General features: G+C 35.9%; 1 protein-coding gene across 1 annotated transcript in view; it reads left to right on the top strand.

Moving 5' to 3' along the window:
• Positions 1 to 24,751, top strand: part of LOC115511480 (A disintegrin and metallopeptidase domain 3-like) — a 119,322-nt gene that overhangs the window by 24,058 nt on the left and 70,513 nt on the right. The window contains exons 5-6 of the mRNA XM_030311872.1: positions 15,893 to 15,969; positions 16,677 to 16,854. Of these exons, the coding sequence (XP_030167732.1) occupies positions 15,893 to 15,969; positions 16,677 to 16,854 (255 nt within the window). The remainder of the gene's footprint in view (positions 1 to 15,892; positions 15,970 to 16,676; positions 16,855 to 24,751) is intronic.

Raw genomic sequence — 24,751 nt, 5'->3', positions numbered from 1 at the left:
CCATCACCCATTTAGCACATCCCCAAGCCACCTCCCTCCACGAACCCTATTTGTTCTCTATCATTAAGAGTCTCTTATTATTTGTTTCCCTCTCTCCTTTTTTCCACCTTGCCATGTGTTCATCTGTTTTCTTTCCTAAATTTCACATATGAGTGAAATCATAGGGTATTTATCTTTTCTCTAACTTACTTCACTTAGCATAATATACTCCAGTTCCATCTACGTCATAGGAAATGGCAAGAATTCATTCTTTTTGATGACTGAATAATATATACATATATATATACCACATCTTTTTTATCCATTCATCAGTCGATGGATATTTGGGCTCTTTCCATACTTTGGCTATTGTTGATATTGCTGCTATAAAAATCAGGTGCATGCGCCTCTTCAAATCTGTATTTTTGTGTCCTTTTGGTAAATACCAAATGCTGGATCATAGGGTAGTTCTATTTTTAACTTTTTGAGAAACCTCCACACTGCTCTCCAGAGTGGCTTCACCAGTTTGCATTCCCAAAACAATATAAGAGGGTTCTCGCCTCTCAGCATCCTCACCAACATCTGTTGTTTCCTGTGTTGTTAGTTTTAGCCATTCTGACAGGTGTGAAGTGGTATTTCATTGTGCTTTTGATTTGTATTTCGCTGATGATGAGTGATGTTCAGCATCTTCTCATGTTTCTGTTAGTTAGCTAGATGTCTTCTTTGGAAAAGCACCTATTCAGGTCTTCTGCCCATTTCTTAACTTGATTATTTGTTTTTTGGGTGTTGAGTTTGATATATTCCTTACAGATTTTGGATATTAACCTTTCATCAGATATGTTGTTTGCAAATATCTTCTCTTGCCTTTCATTTTCATTGATTGTTTCCTTCTATCTGCAGAAACTTTTTATCTTGATGAAGACTCAATAGTTTATTTTTTCTCTTGTTTCCTTTGCCTCAGGAGATGTGTCTAGTAAGAAGTTGCTACGGCCAATGTCAGAGAGGTTGTTGCCTGTGTTCTCTAGGATTTTGATGGTTTCCTGTCTTACATTTAGGTCTTTCATCCATTTTGAATTTATTTTTGTGAATGGTCCAGTTTCATTCTTCTGCTTGTTTCTGTCTGGTTTTCCCAACACCATTTGTTGAAGAGGCTGTATTTTTTCCATTGGATATTCTTTGCTGCTTTGTTGAAGATGAGTTGACCATATAGTTGTGGATCCATTTCTGGGTTTTCTATTCTGTTCCATTGATCTATGTGTCTGCCTTTGTGGCAGTACCATACTGTCTTAATGACTGCAGCTTTGTAATAAAGCTTGAAGTCCAGAATCATTATGCCCCTGTTTTGCTTTTCTTTTTCAGTATTGCTTTGGCTATTCGAGGTCTTTTATGATTACATACAAATTTTAGTATTGTTTGTTTTCGGTCTGTGAAAAATGCTGATGGTATTTTGATAGGGATTGCATTAAATGTGTAGATTGCTTTGGGTAGTATAGACATTTTAGCAATGTTTGTTCTTCTAATCCATGAAGGTGGATTTTTTTCCCCATTTATGTGCCCTCTTCACTTTGTTTCATAAGTGTGCTATAGTTTTCAGAGTACAGATCTTTTACCTCTTTAGGTTTATTCCTACGTATCTTATGGTTTTTGGTGCAATTGTAAATGAGATTGATTCCTTGATTTCTCTTTCTGCTGCTTCATTATTGGTGTATAGAATTGAAACCAATTTCTATATATTGATTTTGTAGCCTGCAACTTTGCTGTATTCATGTATTGGTTTTAGCGATTTTTTGGTGGAGTCTTTCATGTTTTCTGCAGAGAGTATCATGTCATCTGCAAATAGTGAAAGTTTGACTTATTCCTTGCAGAATTGTATGCCTTTTATTTCTTTTTCTGGTCTGATTGCTGAGGCTAAGACTTCCAGTCCTATGTTAAATAGAAATGGTGAGAGTGGACATCCCTGTCTTGTTCCTGACCTTAGAGGAAAAGCTCTCAGAGTTCCCCGTTGATGATGATATTAGCTGTGGCCTTTTGTATTTGGCTTTTATGGTGTTGAGGTATGTTTTGTCTGTACCTACTTTGTTGAGGCTTTTTATCAATAATGGAAGTGGTATTTTTATCAAATGCTTTTTCTGCATTTATTGAGAAGATCGTATGGATCTTATTCTTTCTTTTATTAATGTGGTGTATCACCTTGATTGATTTGCAAATATTGAACCATGGACTAAATCCCACTTGATTATGGTGAATAATTCTTTTCATGTACTATTGGATTTGATTTGTATCCATGTTTTTTTGCATCCATGTTTTTTTGCATCCATGTTTTTTTTGCATCCATGTTTATCAGGAATATTAGCCCATAATTTTTGGTTTTAGTGGGGGCTTTGGTTTTGGAATCAAGGTAATGCTGGCCAAATTGAATGAGTCTGGAAGTTTTCTTTCCATTTCTATTTTTTGGAACAATTTGAAAAGAATAGGTATTAACTCTTCTTTAAATGTTTGGTTGAATTCCCCTGGGAAGCCATCTGGCCCTGGACTTTTGGGGATTTTTGGTTACTGATTTAATTTATTTACTGGTTATGGGTCTGTTCAAATTTTCTATTTCTTCCTGTTTCAATTTTGGTAATTTGTATTTTTCTAGTAGTTCATCTATTTCTTAAAGATTCCCCAGGTTTTTTTTGCATATAATTTTTCATAATATTCTCATATAATTGTTTGTGTTTCTGTGGTGTTGGTTGTGAGCTCTTCTCTTTCATTAATGATTTTATTTATTTAGATCCTTTGTCTTTTCTTTTTGATAAGTCTGGCTAGGGGGTTAACAATATTACTAATTCTTTCAAAGAACCAGCTCTTAGTTTTATTGATATGTTCTGCTCTTTTTTGTTTGTTTGTGTATTTCTATATTGTTTATTTCTGCTCTAATCTTTATTATTTCCCTTCTTCTATAGGCATTAGGCTTTATTTGATGTTGCTTTTCTAGCTCCTTCAGGTGTAAGGATAGGTTGTGTATTTGAGACTTTTCTTGCTCCTTGAAGTATTGCAATATACTTCCCTCTCAGGAATGCTTAGTTGCATCCCAAAGGTTTGGACCATCATGTTTTCATTTCACATGCTTCCATGTATTTTTTAAATGTCTTCTTTAGTTTCCTGGTTAACCCATTGGTTCTTAATAGGTTGTTCTTTAATCTCCATGTATTTGTGGTCTTTCCACATTTTTTCTTGTGGTTGATTTCAAGTTTCATAGTATTGTGGTCTGAAAATATGCATGGGACGATGTCCATCTTTTTGTACTTGTTGAGGCCTGATTTGTGACCCCGTATGTAATATATTATGGAGAATGTTCCATGTGTACTTGAGAAGACATTGTATACTGCTGCTTTAAGATGAGATATCCTGGATGTCTGTTTAGTCCATCTGGTCTAGAGTGTCATTGAAAGCCATTGTTTCCTTGTTAATTTTTCTGCTTATATGATCTATCCATTGATGGAAGTGGGCTGTTAAAGTCCCCTACTGTTATTGTATTATTATCAATGAATTTTTTAATGTTTATTATTAGTTGATTTTTACATTTAGGTTCCTACAAGTTGGGGGCATAAATATGTACATTGTTAAATCTTCTTGGGGGATACACTCCTTTTGTTGATATAGCTTACCGTGTTTGTTATAAAATCTAGTTTGTCTGATATAAGTATAACTACTCCAACTTTCTTTTCACACCTGTTAGCATGATAGATTGTTCTCCATCCCCTCACTTTCAATCTGCAGATCTCTTTAGGTCTAAAATGAGTCTCTTGTAGGCACCATATAGATGTGTCTTCTTTTCTTTAATTCATTCTTATGCCCCTTGTCTTTCGTTTGGAGAATTTAGTCCAATTACATTCAGAGTGATTATTGAAAGATGAATTTAGTGCCATTGTGTTACCTTTAAAGTTGGTGTTTCTGGTGATGGTCTCTGTTTTTTTTTCTGGTCTTTGTTGATTTTGGTCTTTCTTTCCCTTAAAATTTCTTGTAGGGCTAGTTAGTAGTCACCAACTCCTTTAATTTTTATTTGTCTGGAAACTCTTTATCTTTCCTCTTCTGAATGACAGCCTTGCTTGATAAAGCATTCTTTCTGCATATTTTGCTATTCAGCATGTTGAATATATCATGTCATTCTCTTCTGTCCTGCCACGTTTCTGTGGACAGATCTGTGAACCTGTTCTGTCTTCCATTATAGGTTAAGAACTTTTTTCCCTTGTTGCTTTCAGGATTTGTTTCCTGTATGTGTATTTTGTTAATTTGACTATGATATGTCTTAGTGATGGCTGGCTTTTGTTGAATGGGAATTATTTGTGCTTCTAGGATTTCGATGTCTCTTACCTTCCCCAGATTAGGGAAATTTTAGCTATAATTTGTTCAAATAAGCCTTCTCTTCCTTTTACTTTCTCTTCTTCTTCTGGGACTCCTTTGAGGTGAATATTAATGTGCTTTAAGAAGCCACTGAGTTCCCTAAGTCTACATTCATGATCCAATACCTTTCTTTCCCTCTTTTTTCAGCCTCATTATTTTCCATAATTTTATCTTCGGTACCACTGATTTGTTCCTCTGCTTCCTCCATCCTTGTTGTCATTGCATCCACTTGGTCTTGCATCTCGGTTATAGCATTTTTTTTAAAATTTCTTCCCGACTAGTTTTTAGTTCTTTTATCTTTGCAGGAAGGAATTCTCTGTTGTCTTCTATGCTTTTCTCAAGCCCAGTTAGTATCCTTATGATTGTTGTTTTTAAATTATGTTTCAGACATCTTACTTGTATCTGTGTTGATTAAATCATTAGCCGTGATTTCTTTCTGTTCTTTCTTTGGGGATGAATTCCTTCATCTGTCATTTTGTCTGTGCAACTAGTTTTTTGTGTGATTATTAGGAAAATCTTTTTTTTTATATTTCTGCTCCTGAGAGAAATGGCTACAGTAAAAAGTGGTCCAAAGAAACACACACACACACACACACACACACACACAAAGGGAAGCTAGATCCTATTTCCCTTAGAGCTGAAGCTTTGCAGCACCCTATGAATGGTAGAATTAGTATGTGCGAGTGGTTTGTGTTGTGTTTTATGAGGGTGAAGCCTGCCGCACAGATTGTCAGGTGAACTTGCCCTACTGGAGATACACCTGCAGGGTGCAGCGGGGTGGGGCTTGGTGTAAGTGGTTCCAGCCTACACTGTGTGGCACTGTTTTGCTCATTGAAGTCGGTCAGTGTTGATGGGCTTGGAGGAAAATAGCATTGTCCTGTACTTTCATACCTCAAGCAGGAAGTTTGTGCCCACCACTCTTCAGGAAGCCCTCACAGAAAAGCCAACAATTATCCTTCTTGTGTCCCTGGCTTCTGCCAGATCCCTGCCTTCACTCTGCCTGTGTCTGAACTGTCTGCCTGCCAGGTGGTACAGTACTCCTGTATTTTATCTCAGGTGTGCAGCTGGATTTCACAACTCCAAATATTAGAGATCCACCCTGTGAGGACCTGTGCTGACCCTCTCTGGGAGGGTCTCACTGCACTTTTGCCCTTTGCTGGTTTGTCCTGGAAATTGGTTTTACAACTGTGCAGTGGTTTAGAATTTATGGTATTGTGCAGCCAAAACCTGGCACTGAGATTTGCTGCCCTCAGCCAGTGCATCTGTTCCTATGCTCGAGAATGGGGCAGCGCAATGGCACCTGGCTGGGTCTTTTGTCCCTGGAGAGGCCATGTCACCACTCCCATGTGCACTCCAAGTAGGGGAACTGTGTTTCTCCATGTGATCCAGGGGCCAGGCTGCCTGCTCTCAGGTCTCTCCTCTCCTTCCCTACTAGAGCACCATCAAATCCTCCATGCACTACCCTGGTGATTGCACAGACCTCCAAAGCTTCAGATTTGTGCTCCATTACTTATACAAACTTGCAGTGGGTGGTCAACCCCTCTTTTTCCAGTCAGTGGTTTTGGGGAAGAGTTTTTCTTGTGCAGTCTCCTGCACATGCTTTCACTCTTTCTGTCTTGTTCCTCTCTCCGTGATCAGGGTTCCTTCACCTTCGCAGCACCTGCAGTTCTTTTCTCTCCCAAATCAACTCCCCACAGCTCCTACCTTCCACAGTGTGGCCACTTTGCCACCTCAGGTTTGCCATGTCTTCTTGATGGATTGATGCTTTTATGATTATGCAATGACGCTCTTTGTCCCAAGTAGATTTCTTTGCTACTAAATCCACTTTATCTGGTATTAATAGAGCCACTTTGGTTTATTTTTAAGAATACTCATGTCACATATATTTTTCCATTATTTTCATTTCAGTCTACCTCTGTTATGTTTGAAATGAGATTCTTAAGAGTATTTAGTTAGGTCACAGTGTGTTTCTTTTTTCTCCTGTGTACTCTGTATTTTGTTTACTATTTTTAGACTATTTATACGTAAATTAATTATTGATGTCTTAGGGTTTTTGTTTGCCATAACCCAGGTGTTTCTTTTTTGTTTTTGTTTTGTTTTTGTTTTTTTTTCCTATGTTACTAATTCCTTTGTCTCTTCTTGCCTTCATCTGGGTATTTGGACATTTTGTAGATTACATCATGATTTATTTATAGTGTTTTAAAATATTTCCTTTTAAACTATTTCCTACTGTTATGGACTTTATACTATTTCAGCAAAATATTGAAACTGTTACTGTTTGGGTTCATTTATCCTCTGCACTTTAAAAATACAATTGATTAAATATTCCTTTACATATGTTAAGTATCAGATAATATTGTATGATTTTTGTCTCAACAACCAAATAAGATTTAAGAAACTCACGAATGAAGAGATTGCCCATTATATTTACCACTATATTAATCCATCTCCCCCCCCACCCCACCCAATTCTTTATGATGCTCCAAGCCTTCATGTGATATTATCACCTTTGTTTTTTGGAATTTCTTTTTGACATTCTTTAGGGGACCTTTTAACATGTTTTTTAGTGATAGTTATTTTTAATATTTTTGTCTTTAAGAATTAAAAGTAATTTACCCTCTACCATAATATTAATACACTACTCAGCCTTTTCTATATATATAACTTTATATATATAAATCTCTCTATATATAACTATATATACATAACTTTGTATATATAAATCTATATGTATATAACTATATATGTATAACTTTATATATATAATTTTGTGGGGGGGGAGGGTGGTGAGAACACTTAAGGTTTACTCTCAACAAATTTCAAGTATAGAACATGTTATTATATTTATTTATTTATTTATTTATTTATTTATTTATTTTTTGAGAGGGAGAGAGATAGTGCATGAGTGGGGGAGTGGTATAACACATTATTTTTAACTATAGTCACCATGCTATACATTGGATCCCCAGAGCTTAATCATCTTATAACTTAAGGCTTATACCTTTTTTAAAAATATTTATTTTGAGAGAGAGAGCACGGGCTGGGGAGGGGCAGAGAGAGAGGGAGACACAGCATCTGAAGCAGGCTCCAGGCTCCAAGCTGTTAGCATAGATCCCGATGTGGGGCTCAAACCCACAAACTGTGAGATCATGACCTGAGCTGACATCGGAAGCTTAACCAACCCAGGCGCTCCAAGGCTTATACCTTTTGACTAGCATCTCTCCATTTCTCCCAACCCCCACCACCTGGTAACCAGCATTCTACTCTGTTTTAATGAGTTCAACTTTTTGTTTTTAGATTTCACACCTAAGTGAGATCTTACAGTATTTGTATTTGTCAGGTTGATTTCATTTTGTACAATGTCCTCTAGGTTCATCCATGTTGTTGTAATGGCAGAATTTCCTTTTCTCTCATGGGTGAATAATATTCACACACATACATAACACATTTTCTATGCCCATTCATCCATCCTTGAAAACTTCGGTTGGGTATATAATATAATGGGTATTGTGAATATTCCTGCAATGAACTATGAATGGAGATATCTCCTTGAGAAACTGATTTCCTTTCTTTTGGATGTATATCTAGAAGTGAGATTGCTGAATCATAGTTCAGTTTTGTTTTTAATTTTTTGAGCGATCTCCATATTGTTTTCTATTATGACCATACCCATTTACATTCTTACTGACCACATACAATGGTTCCCTTTTTTCCACATCCTTGCCAACAATTGTTATCTCTTGTCTTTTTGATAAAAAGCCACCCTATTGGGTAAGAAGTGATATCTCATTGTTTTGATTTGCATTTCCTCATGATTAGTGATGTTGAGCACCTTTTTATATATCTGTTGTATATCTTCTTTGGAGAAACATCTTTTCATGTCCTTTGCTCATTTATTATTGGATTATTTGCTTTTCTGCTGTTGAGTTATATAAATACCTCGTATATTTTGGTTAACCTCTTACAGATATGTGGTTTGCAAATATTTTCTCCCAATACATATATTGCCTTTTCATTTTGTTGAGTATTTCCTTTGCTGTGCAGAAACTTTTTAGTTTGATGCAGTTCCATTTAAAAGTTTTTGCTTTTCTTTCCTGTGATTTTCATGTCAAAGCCAAAAACTGATTGCCAAGACCAACATCAAGGAGGTTTTCCTGTGTTTCTTCTAGTTTTATGGCTTTATATCTTTAAGTCTTTAATCCATTTCAAGTTAATTTTTGTAAGTGGTGTAAGGTAGAGGTCCAATATCATTATTTTGCATTTGGATATTTAGTTTTTTTCACCATTTATTAAAGAGACTGTCCTTTCCCCATTGTGTGTTTTTGGTACCCTTGTGAAAGATTAGTTGATGTTATATGTGTGGGTATATATCTAGGCTCTTAATTCTGTTCTGTTCTTCTATCTGTTGTTTTTTTAAGCCAATATCATAATTTTCTGATTACTGTAGATTTGCCATAGAGTTTGAAATCAGGAATTGTGATTCCTCAGCTTTCTCCAGATTGCTTTGGCTATTTGGGTTCTTTTGTGGCTCCATAAAAATTTTAGTTTTTTTTTTTCTGGTTCTGTGAAGAATTCCAGTGAATTAGGGATTGTGTTGATTTGTAGATTGCTTTAGGTAGTATGGACATTTAATAATATTTTTTTTAATTCATGAATGCAGGATATCTTACTATTGCATTGTCATCAGTTTCTTTCATCACTGTATTATAGTTTTTAGGGTATAGATCTTTCTTTATTGAATTTATTCCTTTTTTTTTCTTTTGGGTGCCATTATAAATGGGTTTGCTTTTAAAGCAAGTTTATTAGTTTTAAACTAATAAAGTTTTATTTGTTAGTGTATAAAATCAAGTGATTTTTACATGTTGATTTTGTCCTGTGAAACATTACTGATTTTACTGATTTTTCTTTTTTAACCTATTTCTGTAATGTTGAACCAGCTTTGCATACTTTAGACAAATCCAAGTTGTTGGTGGTTTATCATTATTTTTATTAATTGTTGGACTTGATTTGCTAATATGTTGCTAAGGATTTTTGCATATATGTTCATGAGAGACATTGGTCTGAAGTTTTCTTTTAATATTTTTGACTGGTATTAGGATAATACTGTCCCCACAGAATGAGTGAGAAAGTATTCCCTCTGCTTCTATACTCTGAAAGAGTTTGTAGAGAATTGGTATAATTTCTTCCTTAAATGTTTGGAGGAGTTCAACAATGAACCTATCTGGTCCTTGTGCATTCTGTTTTGGAAGATTATTAATTTTATATTTGATTAATAAATACAGACCCATTCAGATTGTCTGTTTCATCTTGTGTGAGGGTTGACGAATTGTGTTCTTCAAGGAGTTGGTCCATTTCATCTACATTTTCAAATTTGTGGGTAAGGAGTTGTTCATCATATTCATATATTATCTTTTAGTACTTATGGGATCCATAGTTATGTTGCCTTTTTAATTTTGATATTGGTAATTATTTTCTCTCATTTAAGTTAGACTGTGTGGCTAGAGGCTTATTGATTTTATTGATATTTTCAAAGAACCAGCTTGTGGTTTTATTCATTTTCTGTGTTGATTTCCTGTTTTCAGTGTCTTATAATTTCCTTTTTTTTTTTTAGTTTACTTTGGATTCAATTTGCTCTTCTTTTTTTAGTTACTTAAGGGGGAAACTTAGATTGTTGATTTTAGAACTTTCTTCTTTTTAAATATATGCATTAAATGCTATAGATTTCCCCCTAAACACTATTTTTGCTGCTTCCCATAAATTTGAAAAGCTGTGTTTTATTTCTATTTAGTTAAAAAAATAAATTTCTTTTGACATTTCTTTTTTGATCCGTGTGTCCTTTAGAAGCATGAAGTTTTTTAAAAATTTTCTTCTATTTTGATAGCACACATGCATGAGCTGGGGAGGGAGGAGCAGAGAGAAAGGGAGAGAGACAGACAGACAGACAGACAGACGGAGAGAATCCCAAGCAGGCTCTGTGCTGAGAGTATGGGAGTTCAAACTCACGAACAGTGAGATCATGACCTGAGTCAAAAGCAAGAGTTGGACGCTTAACAACTGAGCCACTCAAACATCTCGAGAAGCATGTGTTTGGGATTTTCCAGCTATCTTCTTGTTATTGACTTGTAATTTAATTCCATTGTGGTCTAATAGCAGACATTGTATTATTTCTATTCTTTTAAGTTGCTAGTGTGCTTTTTATGGCTCGGAATGTCTGTCTTGGTGAGTGTTCCTTATGAACTTGAGAAAAATGTGTATTCTGCTATTTTTGGATGAAGTAGTCTATAGATGTCAGTTATATCCAGTTGATTGATGATGTTGCTGAGTTCAACTGTGTCCACTTTCAAATTATACTGTATCATATCACAGGTAGTGTGAGTCCCTTATAATAAAAAATAACCCTAGTTCTTTCCTCCCATCCCTTGTATCATTGCTTTCATTCACTTTACTTATATATAAGCATATTATATATATATGAAATATGAATATAAAATGTATATCTGATATATAAGGTGTCCATATAAACATATGTAGTTAAATACATTGTTGCTATTATTTGAACAAATTTTATATCAGTTAAGGATAAGAAAAAAGTTTTTATTTTACTATCATATTCCCTTATCAGCAGTCTGCCTTTATGTAGATTCAGGTTTCTGACCTATATCATTTTCCTTTTCTATATAGGATTTTTTCAAAATATTTCTTAAAAACAAGTCTGCTGGCAATAAATTCCCTCAATTTTTGTTTGTCTCATAAATTCGTTACTTCTTTCTTTTTGAAGGATAATTTTGCAAGATATAGAATCCTTGGTTGGCAGGGTGTTTTTTCTCCCAATGCTTTAAATATTTTGCTTTAATCTTTTCTTGTGTGCATGATTTATGAAGAGAAATCTTATGTAATTCTTATTCTTCTTCTATAGTTAAAAGTCCTTTCCCCCTGGCTTCTTTTAGGACTTTTTCTTTATATTTGATTTTCTGTAGTTTGAAAATGATGTTCCAAGGTGTAGTGGGTTTTATTTGTTTGTTTGTTTGTTTTAATTCTGTGTGGAATTCTGTGAGCTGTTTGGATCTGTGACTTGGTGTCTGACATTAATTTGGGGAAATTGTCAGTTATTATTGTTCAAATATATCTTCTGCTCCTTTCTTTTTTTCTTCTCTTTCTGTTATTCCCATCGTGTGTATGTTACAACTTTTGTGGTTGTATTGTAGTCTTTGAATATATTCTTCTGTTTTAGTCTTTTATTTTTCTTTTCAGATTTTAAAGTTTTGTTGATATATCCTCAAGTGCAGAGATTCTTTCCTCAGTCACTTCTCAACTACCAGTGAGCCATTAAAGGTACCCTTCATTTCTGTTATGGTGTTTTTTCATCTCTAGCATTTATTTTTGGTGCTTTCTGAGGATTTCTATCTTTCTGATTACATTGGTCATCTATTCTTACACAGTGTCTAGTTTATCCATTAGAGCACTTAGTATAATAATAAATATTATTCTAACATTCCTGCCATGTCTGTTTCTGATACTTGCTCTGTCTTTTCAAATTGTGTTTTTGCCTTTGGTATTTTTCTCAATAGCTGGACATGATGTAGCAGGTGAAAGGAACTGGTATAAATATGCCTTCAGTAATGTAGTGGTCAGCTGTGAGGAGAAAAGTGTTCTTTAGTCATATGGTTAACTTTCAGTGTTTTACTTGGCCTGTGCCTCTGGACTATGCACATCACAAATCTTTCTCAGTTTTTCTTTTTCTTCCTCCTTAGGTAGGGCAGAATGGCCCAAGTGGGCTGGAGTTGGGTATTTCTCTTCCCCAGGTCAGTTAGGCTTTGATAATACCCCAGTAAGTTAGTCTGTTTGCTACTTAGACCTGTCTTTAAGTTGATATTTTTCTTATGCTTGATCTAGTCTGCTGTTGAAACTTTCTAGTGAATTTTCCTATCTCCTTTTTAAATTATTAATTTGTTTGTCACTCATTATCAGGGAAATACAAATCAAAACCACACTGAGATGCCACCTCACACCAGGAAGAGTGGCTAAAACGAACAACTCAGGAAACAACAGATGCTGGCAAGGATGTGGAGAAACTGGAACCCTCTTGCACTGTTGGTGGGAATGTAAACTGGTGAAGCTGCACTGGAAAACAGTGAGGAGGTTCCTCAAAAAATTAAAAATATAACTGCCCTATGATCCAGGAATAGCACTACTAGGAATTTATGCAAGGGATACAGGAGTGTTGATTCATAGAGGCACGTGTACCCTAATGTTTATAGCAGCACTTTCAACAATAGCCAAATTATGGAAAGAGCCTAAATGTCCATCAACTGATGAATAGATAAAGAAGATGTGGTTCATATATACAATGGAATACTACTTGGCAATGAGAAAGAATGAAATCCTGCCATTTGCAGCAATGTGGATGGAGTTGGAAGGTATTATGCTGAGTGAAATAAGTCAGTCAGAGAAGGACAGATATCATGTTTTACCTCATAATGTGGATCTTGAGAAACTTAACAGAGGACCATGGGGGAAGAGAAGGGGAAAAATATTTACAAACCATAAGAGACTCTTAAACACTGAGAACACACTGAGGGTTAATTGGGGGGTGGGGGAGAGGGGAAACTGGGTGATGGGCATTGAGGAGGGCACTTGTTGGGATGAGCACTGGGTGCTGTATGTAAGTGATGAACCATGGGAGTCTACCCCAAAAAGCCAAGAGCACACTTTACACACTGTATGTTAGCCAATTTGACAATAAATTATATTAAAAACAAAAAGAAAAAAAATTCTTACTTTGTTCATGCATTGTTGTCTTGACCTCAGTGTGTATATTTATGAGAGTTATTTTTTTATTGAGGTATAATTGGCATTAATATTATATCAGGTTCAGATGTTCAACATGATTCAGTATTTGTATATGTTGTCAAATCATTACCATAGTTATTCTAGTTAACATCCATCACCATACAGTTACTGGATTTTAAGATCTATTCTCTTAGCAACTTTCAAATAGACAATATAGTATAATATAGAATAATTAACTGCAGTCACTGTACTGTACATTATATCCCCATTACTTATTTTTTTGTAGCTGGAAGTTTGTGTCTGAGACTTCTTTTTAACTTCTCCCTAATGTTAATTGTTTAAGTTCATTTCAATAGGGTCAATTTCTGGAGATTTATCTTGTTCCTTGTTTGAAACATTTTTTTCCTGATTCTTCATTTTACTTGACTCACTGTTTGGGTTGTTGGCTCATAGTCAAAGCAGTCACCTCTCCCAGTCTTCACCAACTGGCCTTATGCAGATGCGGACTCCCCAAATCAGCCTTGCCATTGATTTTGGGGGCCTCTACTAACTTTTTATTTCTTCAGGTAGAAGCTGTCCTGCTGTCTCTGTGCTGGTTAGGAAGGAGGATCAAAGGTATCTACCATTCCAAACTGCTATCTCTGGTCTCTAGATTGTAGAGGCAACTAGATTGTACCAGGTCTATCAGTGCTCCAGGATTGGTGAGACAGATGCTAATTCTATGAGCGGTTTTGGTGGAGTGGGGCACTGCATGCATGAATAAACTTTTTCCTTCTCTAGTGAAAGGCAGAAAACTAGAATTTGTATTAACTTACTCTGTGCTGATCAATTACTCTGTGTTGCAGATCAATTATGTGTAACTAGTCCAAGTCACCACCCTTATTTTTGCCTGGGTTGCTAGCTGTGCTGAACTCATCAGGGCTCCAAGACTGGTGACACAGTTCTTTTGGTAGCCCCTTCAGAAAAATTGGGGCACCTGATATGTGAAAAATCCCTTTCCTTCCCTGCTCAAGCTGGGAAACGAAGGGTCTCTTTGTGATCATATGGCAGTGCCCTGGACAGTGTCCCTGATGTAAGGTATACCAAATCTCCATACTGGCTTTAATGAGTCTGATTTTGCATTCTCCTAGAGTGGTGCAGAAGCCTTTCAATTAGTTTTTGATTAATCATAAAGAGAATTTGTCCATGTATTACTGCTAAATTGGTGTATTTGTTCTATGGTAGGGGGTCCAGGGCTTCCTACTCTATCTTCCTGACCAGAATTTCAGCCTTTATTTCTCTGAGTACTTTTCAACTCCACGTTCTTTCTGTTTTCTTTCTTGGATTCTGATATATATTTTAGATCTGGTATTGTTCCACAGCTTATTTGAGGCTCTAGGATTTTCTTAGCTCATTTTTCTGTTTCATATATTGGATAAATTCCACTGATCTGTCCTCAAGTTCAGAGATTCTAACCCTTGTCATCTCCACCTTACTTTTGAGCCTATCCTAATAATTTATTTGCTTTCTTTGTGGCTTTTATTTCTATTCTGTAATTTCTTTCAAGATAATTTGTAATTGTTCACTGAAGCAGTTCTCCATGGCTGGTTTAAAATCTTATCTGCTAGTTCCAACATGTGTCTCATATCAATATTGGCATCAGTTGGTTGTTTTCTCTCTCTCTCTCTCTCTCTCTCTCTCTCTCTTTTTCTTCAGTTCTTGATATAGTGGGTGATTTTTGCTTGTGTCCTTGGTATTTAAGTCTTCTGTTTTTGAAGGCAGTCATCCAGTTTAAGTTTAGATTTAGAGTGTGTTGTTTGAATGATAATTTAGCTTTCTTGTAGGTTTTAAAGTTACTCTGTTGTGCTTTGTTCTTCTAGCTCTACTGGACCTCTGCTATTGCAGCCTGTGGTGGTAAGAGGTATTACCTGTGCCACTGCCTCTCAGTGAGGAAAGTTCCTATCTGGAACGAATGGAAATAATATGTATGGCAGCTAATAATGTATAATAACAACATATAAACAAATTCATAGGAAAGAATGTGAATCATAATAGCATAGCGTTAGCAAAGGAACAGAACTGACTGTAGAATCACTAGAATTTTAAGGGGAGAGATGGGAATATTCACTGAAAGAGAGTATTAGGGGAGAACCTGGGAAGACTAATGCTGTGAAAGTCCATGGAGAGGAGAGCTTGGAATAAGATGATAAACATGGTGAGATATTACAGAGAAATTAAAAAAAAAGAAATATCATTTAAGATACTTTTGGGTAACTTAAAAAATAAGTGAAATGTTCAGATTTGAAGTCAAATTACTACTGTGAGATACATAAAGTTAGTAGTTATAAACTATACATTCAAGAGATGTGGCTTAGAAAGAAAAGATGCAGTAAAGGAAGTTGAAAAAAATTTAGAATTATAGCAAGGATTATCTGGGGAAGGATAAGAGTCATGATTATTCTTAATCAAATAGAGTTAAGAGGAAGAGATTGCAAGTAATGCAATATCTGGTGGATAATATGGTAATGGCTACATATGAATGTTTGATGATGTTTAGGAAGTAAGGATAAACCAAAAACTTTGTTTACAAATCATTCATGCACTTGTTGTGATGAGCGCTGGATGTTGTATAGAAGTATTGAATCACTGTGTTGTGCACCTGAATCTAATATTACACTGTGTGTTAACTAGCTGAATTTAAATAAAAACTTAAAAAGCCCAATTATTCATGAATGTATCTTCATATACTCCTCTTTAGGGCCATTGCCTTTATCAAGGATATGCCGCAGAGATTCCAAAATCAGTTGTGACACTTAGCACTTGTTCTGGACTCAGGTAATGGCATTTTCTAGAGATGAACATGATTGAAAATCTTGTGTGGTCTTTAAAAAAATTTTTTTTAAGTTTATTTATTTTTGAGAGACAGAGACAAAGATAGAGACAGAGTGTGAATGGGGGAGGGGCAGACAGAGAGAGAGATATAGAATCTGAAGCAGGCTCCAGGCTCAGAGCTGTCAGCACAGAGTCTGAAAGTGGGGCTTGAACCCATGAACTGCAAGATCATGACTTCAGCTGAAGTTGGACGGTTAACTGACTGAGCCACCCAGGCGTCCCCAAAATCTTGTGTGATCTTTTAATTTTCAGAAACATCTTGAAGGATAGAATGAAGACAAAGAAAATAGAGACTTTGATTGTGTTTCTTCCCATATACTTTCTTTTCCTCCTTCTCTTTTTTAATCACTGTCCCAGGCATGCAGTCATAATACTTATGCAGAAATAGCTTCCACTAACTAGTTTGAAGAATATTCAAATTTCTTAGTCACACTAGAACCACAATGACTCCAAATGGCATAATAGAGAGAAGCTATAAAATTGTGTTTGAAAGTTTATCAAAGTACAAAGAGATGATTCTTAGATATTAGACCACAAACACCACTGTTAAATTTCTATAAAAATTTTTATTTAATGGTGATTTACATTTCTCAGTGGGTACTCTATATTAGTTATCTTTTTATTTCTTTTTTATGTGTTTAAATATTTAGGGGATTATTGCAGTTGGAGAACGTCAGTTATGGCATTGAACCATTGGAATCTGCAGCTGCATATGAGCATATGCTTTATCAAATAAAGAATAATAAAACTGAGTTTTTGCCCTTACAAGAAAATTATCCCACGACCCAAGTGGTAGATCAGTCCTACCGGATACTTGTGAAATCAGAAGTAAGTAACCACTTAAATGTGATCTTCACTTGTGTTATCTTTGATAAATTTATTCACATTGGAATGTGTTACATTTGGAAAACAGATTTAAACTGATATTGATTATATTAAAATTTTAAATTGTAAGATATTTATTTTAAATATATTTTTGGGGTGCCTGGGTAGCTCAGTTGGTTGGGTGTCAGACTTCGGCTCAGGTCATGAGTTCGAGCCCCGCATCAGGCTCTATGCTGCCAGCTCAGAGCCTGGAGCCTGCTTCAGATTGTGTCTCCCCTTCTCTCTGCCCCTCCCCTGCTCACTCTCTGTCTCTCAAAAAAAAAAAAAATGAATAAACGTTAAAAAAATTTTTAAATATATTTTTATGTTTAGACATATGATATATAGAAAATGTAATAGATATAAACACACATAATTAAACAGTAAAAATTCTCACATTTTCCTAATTGCAAGTATATTGATGCATATATACATATTTGCATTGTTATTGAATTAACATTCTACTAATATAATGTTACACAAATTTGCTGATTATTTCTTTCTCAGAATTTTCCTTGCCAATACATTTTTTCTTTGTAGCAAAGTGTTATTTTGATAGAAAATTTAAAAGTGGAAAAGTGGCAAGAAATTGTCCTAAATCTCATGGTCTGTAGACAGATAGTGCTTTTGGAGTATTGGAGTATTTGTTCCAATTCTTTTAATATATCTAATTATAAACGTAGATCTATAAGTGTATAGATTTTTAAAAAAAATTATTTAAATTCAAGTTAATTAACATATAGTGTAGTATTGGTTTCAGGGGTAGAAGCCAGTGGTTCATCACTTATATATAACACCCAGTGCTCATCCCAACAAGTGCCCTCCTTAATGTCCATCACCCATTTAGCCCATCTCCCTACCCAACACCCCGCCAGCAACCCTCAGTTTGCTTTCTGTTTTTAAGAGTTTCTTATGGTTTGCCACCCTCTCTGTTTTTATCTTATTTTTCATTTCCTTCCCCTATGTTCATCTGTTGTGTTTCTTAAATTCCACATATGAGTGAAATCATATGATATTTGTCTTTCTCTGACTGACGTATTTTGCTTAGCATGGTACACTCACTCTAGTTCCATCCACGTTGTTGCAAATGGCAATATTTCCTTCTTTTTGATCACTCACTAGTATTCGATTGTATATATACACCACAACTTTATCCATTCATCAGTTGAAGGGCATTTGAATTTTTTCCATTAGTTGGCTATTGTTGATAGCACTGCTATAAACATTGGGGTGCATGTGCCTCTTAAATGTAACATAATTTAATGATAAGTAAAAATATGCATTATCCTTTTAATAGCAAACAGGAAATTTAAAATGCACATTATCTTTTAATAGCAAAAAGGAAATTTCAAAGTGGAGTAAATTTCCTTTTTGTTGTTAAAAGGATAATGCACATTTTTACTTATCGGTAAATTATATTACACTTATTACTTTAAATTAAATATATTGGTTAACATCTATTAAAATATTAAATAGACACATATGTAAGGAAAATAAGAATGGATCATATGCCATTTTCTAGAGGTAAATGAAATTGTGGAATCCACTGCAATCATTTTGATGTGTACCCTTTTGTACTTAAATATGTTACAAAATTATGTCATATTTTGTGTTTTTTTTTAATGTTTATTTATTTATTTTGAGAGAGAGTGCTTATGCACAAGCAGGGGGGAAGGGCAGAGATAGAGGAGAGAGAGAATCCCAAGCAGGCTTCGCATTGTCAGCACAACCCCAATGCAGGGCTCAATCTAAGGAACTGTAAGATCATGACCTGAGCTAAAATCAAGAGTTGGATGTTTAACTGACTGAGCCACTCAGTCACCTGGCTTTTTGATATCTATCTATCTTATCTATCTATCTATCTATCTATCTATCTATATCCACCCTGTCTACATATTCTCATCATGATTGGATATAACATTAAAAAGAAGCAGGGACGCCTAGGTGGCTCAGTTGGTTGAACGTCTGACTTCAGCTCAGGTCATGATCTCAGTTCGTGGGTTCGAGCCCCACATCAGTCTCTGTGCTGACTGCTTGCTCAGAGCCTGGAGCCTGTTTCAGATTCTGTGTCTCCTTCTCTCTCTGCCCCTCCCCCGCTCATGCTTTGTCTCACTCTGTTTCTCAAAAATAAATGTAAAGAGAAGCAAAACAAAATAGTAATGAGTGGTACTTAAACTGAATTTATGATGAACTCCATCTCATTGTTGCTTTAATTTGCATGTATTTATTTTGTCAAAGATATTGGTACATATACAGATTAATTAAACTGCCCTTTTAGAAGCTCATAAAATTATAAAATATAATCATATATAGGGATTACCCCCAACTTTATGCCAGCTCTGGAAACCATCTGCATGTTTTAATACAACACTGGATACAATTGAAGACAATTTTTGCCACTGAAATAGAGTACTATCACATAAGTAAATTGAAAAACTTTAAAGGATTCCATGAATACTCTTCTGTGGCAGAGGAAGACCCTAAGAGATGGACATAAGTTTGGAAAAAGACCCCCTCCAGTGAATCAGCAATAAGACAGAGATTAGATAAGATAGAGACAATATACCTTCCATTGCCTTGATTTGAATTACAAGTCTGTCCATTTAGCCACAAAAACTTTGGTGAGTAACATAATCTATGTTTAAATTCCTTATCTGTAAAAAAACTAATAATAGAAATAATATCTAATTCATACAATTATTTCAAAGATTAAGTACATTTATAGATAGAAATTTCTTAGCATAGTATGTAGACAAGTAAAATCCCAGTAAAAATCACTACTACTATTATTATTTGATCACCATAGTTTCTAATGTTGTAGGGAAAGGTAACTGGAAGTAATTATGGAAAGTTTGGGTACAAACAAAATGTAATAATGAAGTAAAATAGAGATAAACATTTCAGAACCTAAGAAGAAACCAGGGATGTCATTTCAGGACTGGAGATAAATATTTGTATGTATTTGGGAATTTTATATCTTTTTTTTTTCAACATATGAAATTTATTCTCAAATTGGTTTCCATACAACACCCAGTGCTCATCCCAAAAGATGCCCTCCTCAATACCCATCACCCACATCCCCTCCCTCCCACCCCCCATCAACCCTCAGTTTGTTCTCAGTTTTTAAGAGTCTCTTATGCTTTGGCTCTCTCCCACTCTAACCTCTTTTTTTTTTCCTTCCCCTCCTCCATGGGTTTCTGTTAAGTTTCTCAGGATCCACATAAGAGTGAAAATATACGGTATCTGTCTTTCTCTGTATGGCTTATTTCACTTAGCATCACACTCTCCAGTTCCGTCCACGTTGCTACAAAGGGCCATATTTCATTCTTTCTCATTGCCATGTAGTACTCCATTGTGTATATAAACCACAATTTCTTTATCCATTCATCAGTTGATGGACATTTAGGCTCTTTCCATAATTTGGCTATTGTTGAGAGTGCTGCTATAAACATTGGGGAACAAGTGCCCCTATGTATCTGTACTCCTGTATCCCTTGGATAAATTCCTAGCAGTGCTATTGCTGGGTCATAGGATAGGTCTATTTTTAATTTTCTGAGGAACCTCCACACTGCTTTCCAGAGTGGCTGCACCAGTTTGCATTCCCACCAACAGTGCAAGAGGGTTCCCGTTTCTCCACATCCTCGCCAGCATCTATAGTCTCCTGATTTGTTCATTTTGGCCACTCTGACTGGCGTGAGGTGATATCTGAGTGTGGTTTTGATTTGTGTTTCCCTGATGAGGAGTGATGTTGAACATCTTTTCATGTGCCTGTTGGCCATCCGGATGTGTTCTGTAGAGAAGTGTCTATTCATGTTTTCTGCCCATTTCTTCACTGGGTTATTTGTTTTTCAGGTGTGGAGTTTGGTGAGCTCTTTATAGATTTTGGATACTAGCCCTTTGTCTGATATGTCATTTGCAAATATCTTTTCCCATTCTGTTGGTTGCCTTTTAGTTTTGTTGGTTGTTTCCTTTGCTGTGCAGAAGCTTTTTATCTTCATAAGATCCCAGTAATTCATTTTTGCTTTTAATTCCCTTGCTTTTGGGGATGTGTCGAGTAAGAGATTGCTACGGCTGAGATCAGAGAGGTCGTTTCCTGCTTTCTCCTCTTGGGTTTTGATGGTTTCCTGTCTCACATTCAGGTCCTTTATCCATTTTGAGTTTATTTTTGTAAATGGTGTGAGAAAGTGGTCTACTTTCAACCTTCTGTCTGTTGCTGTCCAGTTCACCCAGCACCATTTGTTAAAGAGACTGTCTTTTTTCCATTGGATGTTCTTTCCTGCTTTGTCAAAGATTAGTTGGCCATATGTTTGTGGGTCTAGTTCTGGGGTTTCTATTCTATTCCATTGGTCTATGTGTCTGTTTTTGTGCCAATACCATGCTGTCTTGATGATTACAACTTTGTAGTAGAGGCTAAAGTCTGGGATTGTGATGCCTCCTGCTTTGGTCTTCTTCTTCAAAATTACTTTGGCTATTCGGGGCCTTTTGTGGTTCCATATGAATTTTAGAATTGCTTGTTCTAGGTTCGAGAAGATTGCTGGTTCAATTTTGATTGGGATTGCATTGAATGTGTAGATAGCTTTGGGTAGTATTGACATTTTGACAATATTTATTTTTCCGATCCATGAGCAGGGAATGTCTTTCCATTTCTTTAAATCTTCTTCAATTACCTTCATAAGCTTTCTATAGTTTTCAGCATACAGATCCTTTACATCTTTGGTTAGATTTATTCCTAGGTATTTTATGCTTCTTGGTGCAATTGTGAATGGGACCAGTTTGTTTATTTGTCTTTCTGTTGCTTCATTGTTAGTGTATAAGAATGCAACTGATTTGTGTACATTGATTTTGTATCGTGCGGCTTTGCTGAATTCATGTATCAGTTCTAGCAGACTTTTGGTGGAGTCTATCGGATTTTCCATGTATAATATCATGTCATCTGCAAAAAGCGAAAGCTTGACTTCATCTTTGCCAATTTGGATGCCTTTGATTTCCTTTTGTTGTCTGATTGCTGATGCTAGAACTTCCAGCACTATGTTAAACAACAGCGGTGAGAGCGGGCATCCCTGTCGTGTTCCTCATCTCAGGGAAAAAGCTCTCAGTTTTTCCCCGTTGAGGATGATGTTAGCTGTGGGCTTTTCATAAATGGCTTTTATGATGTTTAAGTATGTTCCTTCTATCCCAAATTTCTCGAGGGTTTTTATTAAGAAAGGGTGCTGGATTTTGTCAAAGGCCTTTTCTGCATCGATTGACAGGATCATACGGTTCTTTGCTTTTCTTTTATTAATGTGATGTATCACGCTGATTGATTTGCGAATGTTGAACCAGCCCTGCATCCCAGGAATGAATCCCACTTGATCATGGTGAATAATTCTTTTCATATGCTGTTGAATTCGATTTGCTAGTATCTTATTGAGAATTTTTGCATCCATATTCATCAGGGATATTGGTCTGTAGTTCTCTTTTTTACTGGGTCTCTGTCTGGCTTAGGAATCAAAGTAATACTGGCTTCATAGAATGAGTCTGGAAGTTTTCCTTCCCTTTCTATTTCTTGGAGTAGCTTGAGAAGGATAGGTATTATCTCTGCTTTAAACGTCTGGTAGAACTCCCCTGGGAAGCCATCTTGTCCTGGACTCTTATTTGTTGAGAGATTTTTGATAACCGATTCAATTTCTTCACTGGTTATGGGTCTGTTCAAGCTTTCTATTTCCTCCTGATTGAGTTTTGGAAGAGTGTGGGTGTTCAGGAATTTGTCCATTTCTTCCAGGTTGTCCAATTTGTTGGCATATAATTTTTCATAGTATTCCATGCTAATTGCTTGTATCTCTGAGGGATTGGTTGTAATAATTCCATTTTCATTCATGATTTTATCTATTTGGGTCATCTCCCTTTTCTTTTTGAGAAGCCTGGCTAGAGGTTTGTCAATTTTCTTAATTTTTTCAAAACACCAACTCTTGGTTTCGTTGATCTGCTCTACAGTTTTTTAGATTCTATATTGTTTAGTTCTGCTCTGATCTTTATTATTTCTCTTCTTCTGCTGGGTTTAGGCTGCCTTTGCTGTTCTGCTTCTATTTCTTTTAGGTGTGCTGTTAGATTTTGTATTTGATATTTTTCTTGTTTCTTGAGATAGGCCTGGGTTGCGATGTATTTTCCTCTCAGGACTGCCTTTGCTGCATCCCAAAGCATTTGGATTGTTGTATTTTCATTTTCGTTTGTTTCCATATATTTTTTAATTTCTTCTCTAATTGCCTGGTTGACCCACTCATTCTTTAGTAGGGTGTTCTTTAACCTCCATGCTTTTGGAGGTTTTCCAGACCTTTTCCTGTGGTTGATTTAAAGCTTCATAGCATTGTGGTCTGAAAGTATGCATGGTATAATTTCAATTCTTGTATATTATGAAGGGCTGTTTTGTGACCCAGTATGTGATCTATCTTGGAAAATGTTCCATGTGCACTTGAGAAGAGAATATATTCTGTTGGTTTGGGATGCAGAGTTCTAAATATATCTGTCACGTCCATCTGATCCAATGTGTCATTCAGGGCCCTTGTTTCTTTATTGACCATGTGTCTAGATGATCTATCCATTTCTGTAAGTGGAGTGTTAAAGTCCCCTGCAATTACCGCATTCTTATCAATAAGGTTGCTTATGTTTGTGATTAATTGTTTTATATATTTGGGGGCTGCCAAATTCGGTGCATGGAGATTTATAATTGTTAGCTCCTCCTGATGAAGAGACCCTGTAATTATTATATAATGCCCTTCTTCATCTCTTGTTACAGCCTTTAATTTAAAGTCTAGTTTGTCTGATATAAGTATGGCTACTCCAGCTTTCTTTTGGCTTCCAGTAGCATGATAAATAGTTCTCCATCCCCTTACTCTCAATCTAAAGGTGTCCTCAGGTCTAAAATGAGTCTCTTGTAGACAGCAAATAGATGGGTCTTGTTTTTTTATCCATTCTGATACCCTATGTCTTTTGGTTGGTGCATTTAGTCCATTTACATTCAGTGTTATTATAGAAAGATACGGGTTTAGAGTCATTGTGATGTCTGTATGTTTTATGCTTGTAGTGATGCCTCTGATACTTTGTCTCACAGGATCCCCCTTAGGATCTCTTGTAGGGCTGGTTTAGTGGTGACAAATTCCTTCAGTTTTTGTTTGGGAAGACCTTTATCTCTCCTTCTATTCTAAATGACAGACTTGCTGGATAAAGGATTCTCAGCTGCATAGTTTTCCTGTTCAGCACATTAAAGATCTCGTGCCAATCCTTTCTGGCCTGCCAAGTTTCAAAAGGGAGATCAGTCACGAGTCTTTTCGGTCTCCCTTTATAAGTTAGGGCACGGTTACCCCTTGCTGCTTTCAGAATTTTCTATTTATCCTTGTATTTTGCCAGTTTCACTATGATATGTCGTGCAGAAGATCGATTCAAGTTCCGTCTGAAGGGAGTTCTCTGTGCCTCTTGGATTTCAATGCCTTTTTCCTTTCCCAGTTCAGGGAAGTTCTCAGCTATTATTTCTTCAAGTACCCCTTCAGCACCTTTCCCTCTCTCTTCCTCCTCTGGGATACCAATTATGCATATATTATTTCTTTTTAGTGTATCACTTAGTTCTCTAATTTTCCCCTCATACTCCTAGATTTTTTTATCTCTCTTTTTCTCAGCTTCCTCTTTTTCCATAACTTAATCTTCTAGTTCACCTATTCTCTCCTCTGCCTCTTCAATCCGAGCCGTCGTCGTTTCCATTTTGTTTTGCATCTCATTTAAACCGTTTTTCAGCTCCTCCTGACTGTTCCTTAGTCCCTTGATCTCTGTAGCAAGAGATTCTCTGCTGTCCTCTATACTGTTTTCAAGCCCAGCGATTAATTTTATAACT

The sequence above is a fragment of the Lynx canadensis genome, chromosome B1 (assembly GCF_007474595.2).
Source record: "Lynx canadensis isolate LIC74 chromosome B1, mLynCan4.pri.v2, whole genome shotgun sequence".
Lineage (NCBI taxonomy): Eukaryota > Metazoa > Chordata > Mammalia > Carnivora > Felidae > Lynx > Lynx canadensis.
Note: the sequence above shows the minus strand (reverse complement) of the source record. Positions and strands in the feature narration are given on the sequence as shown.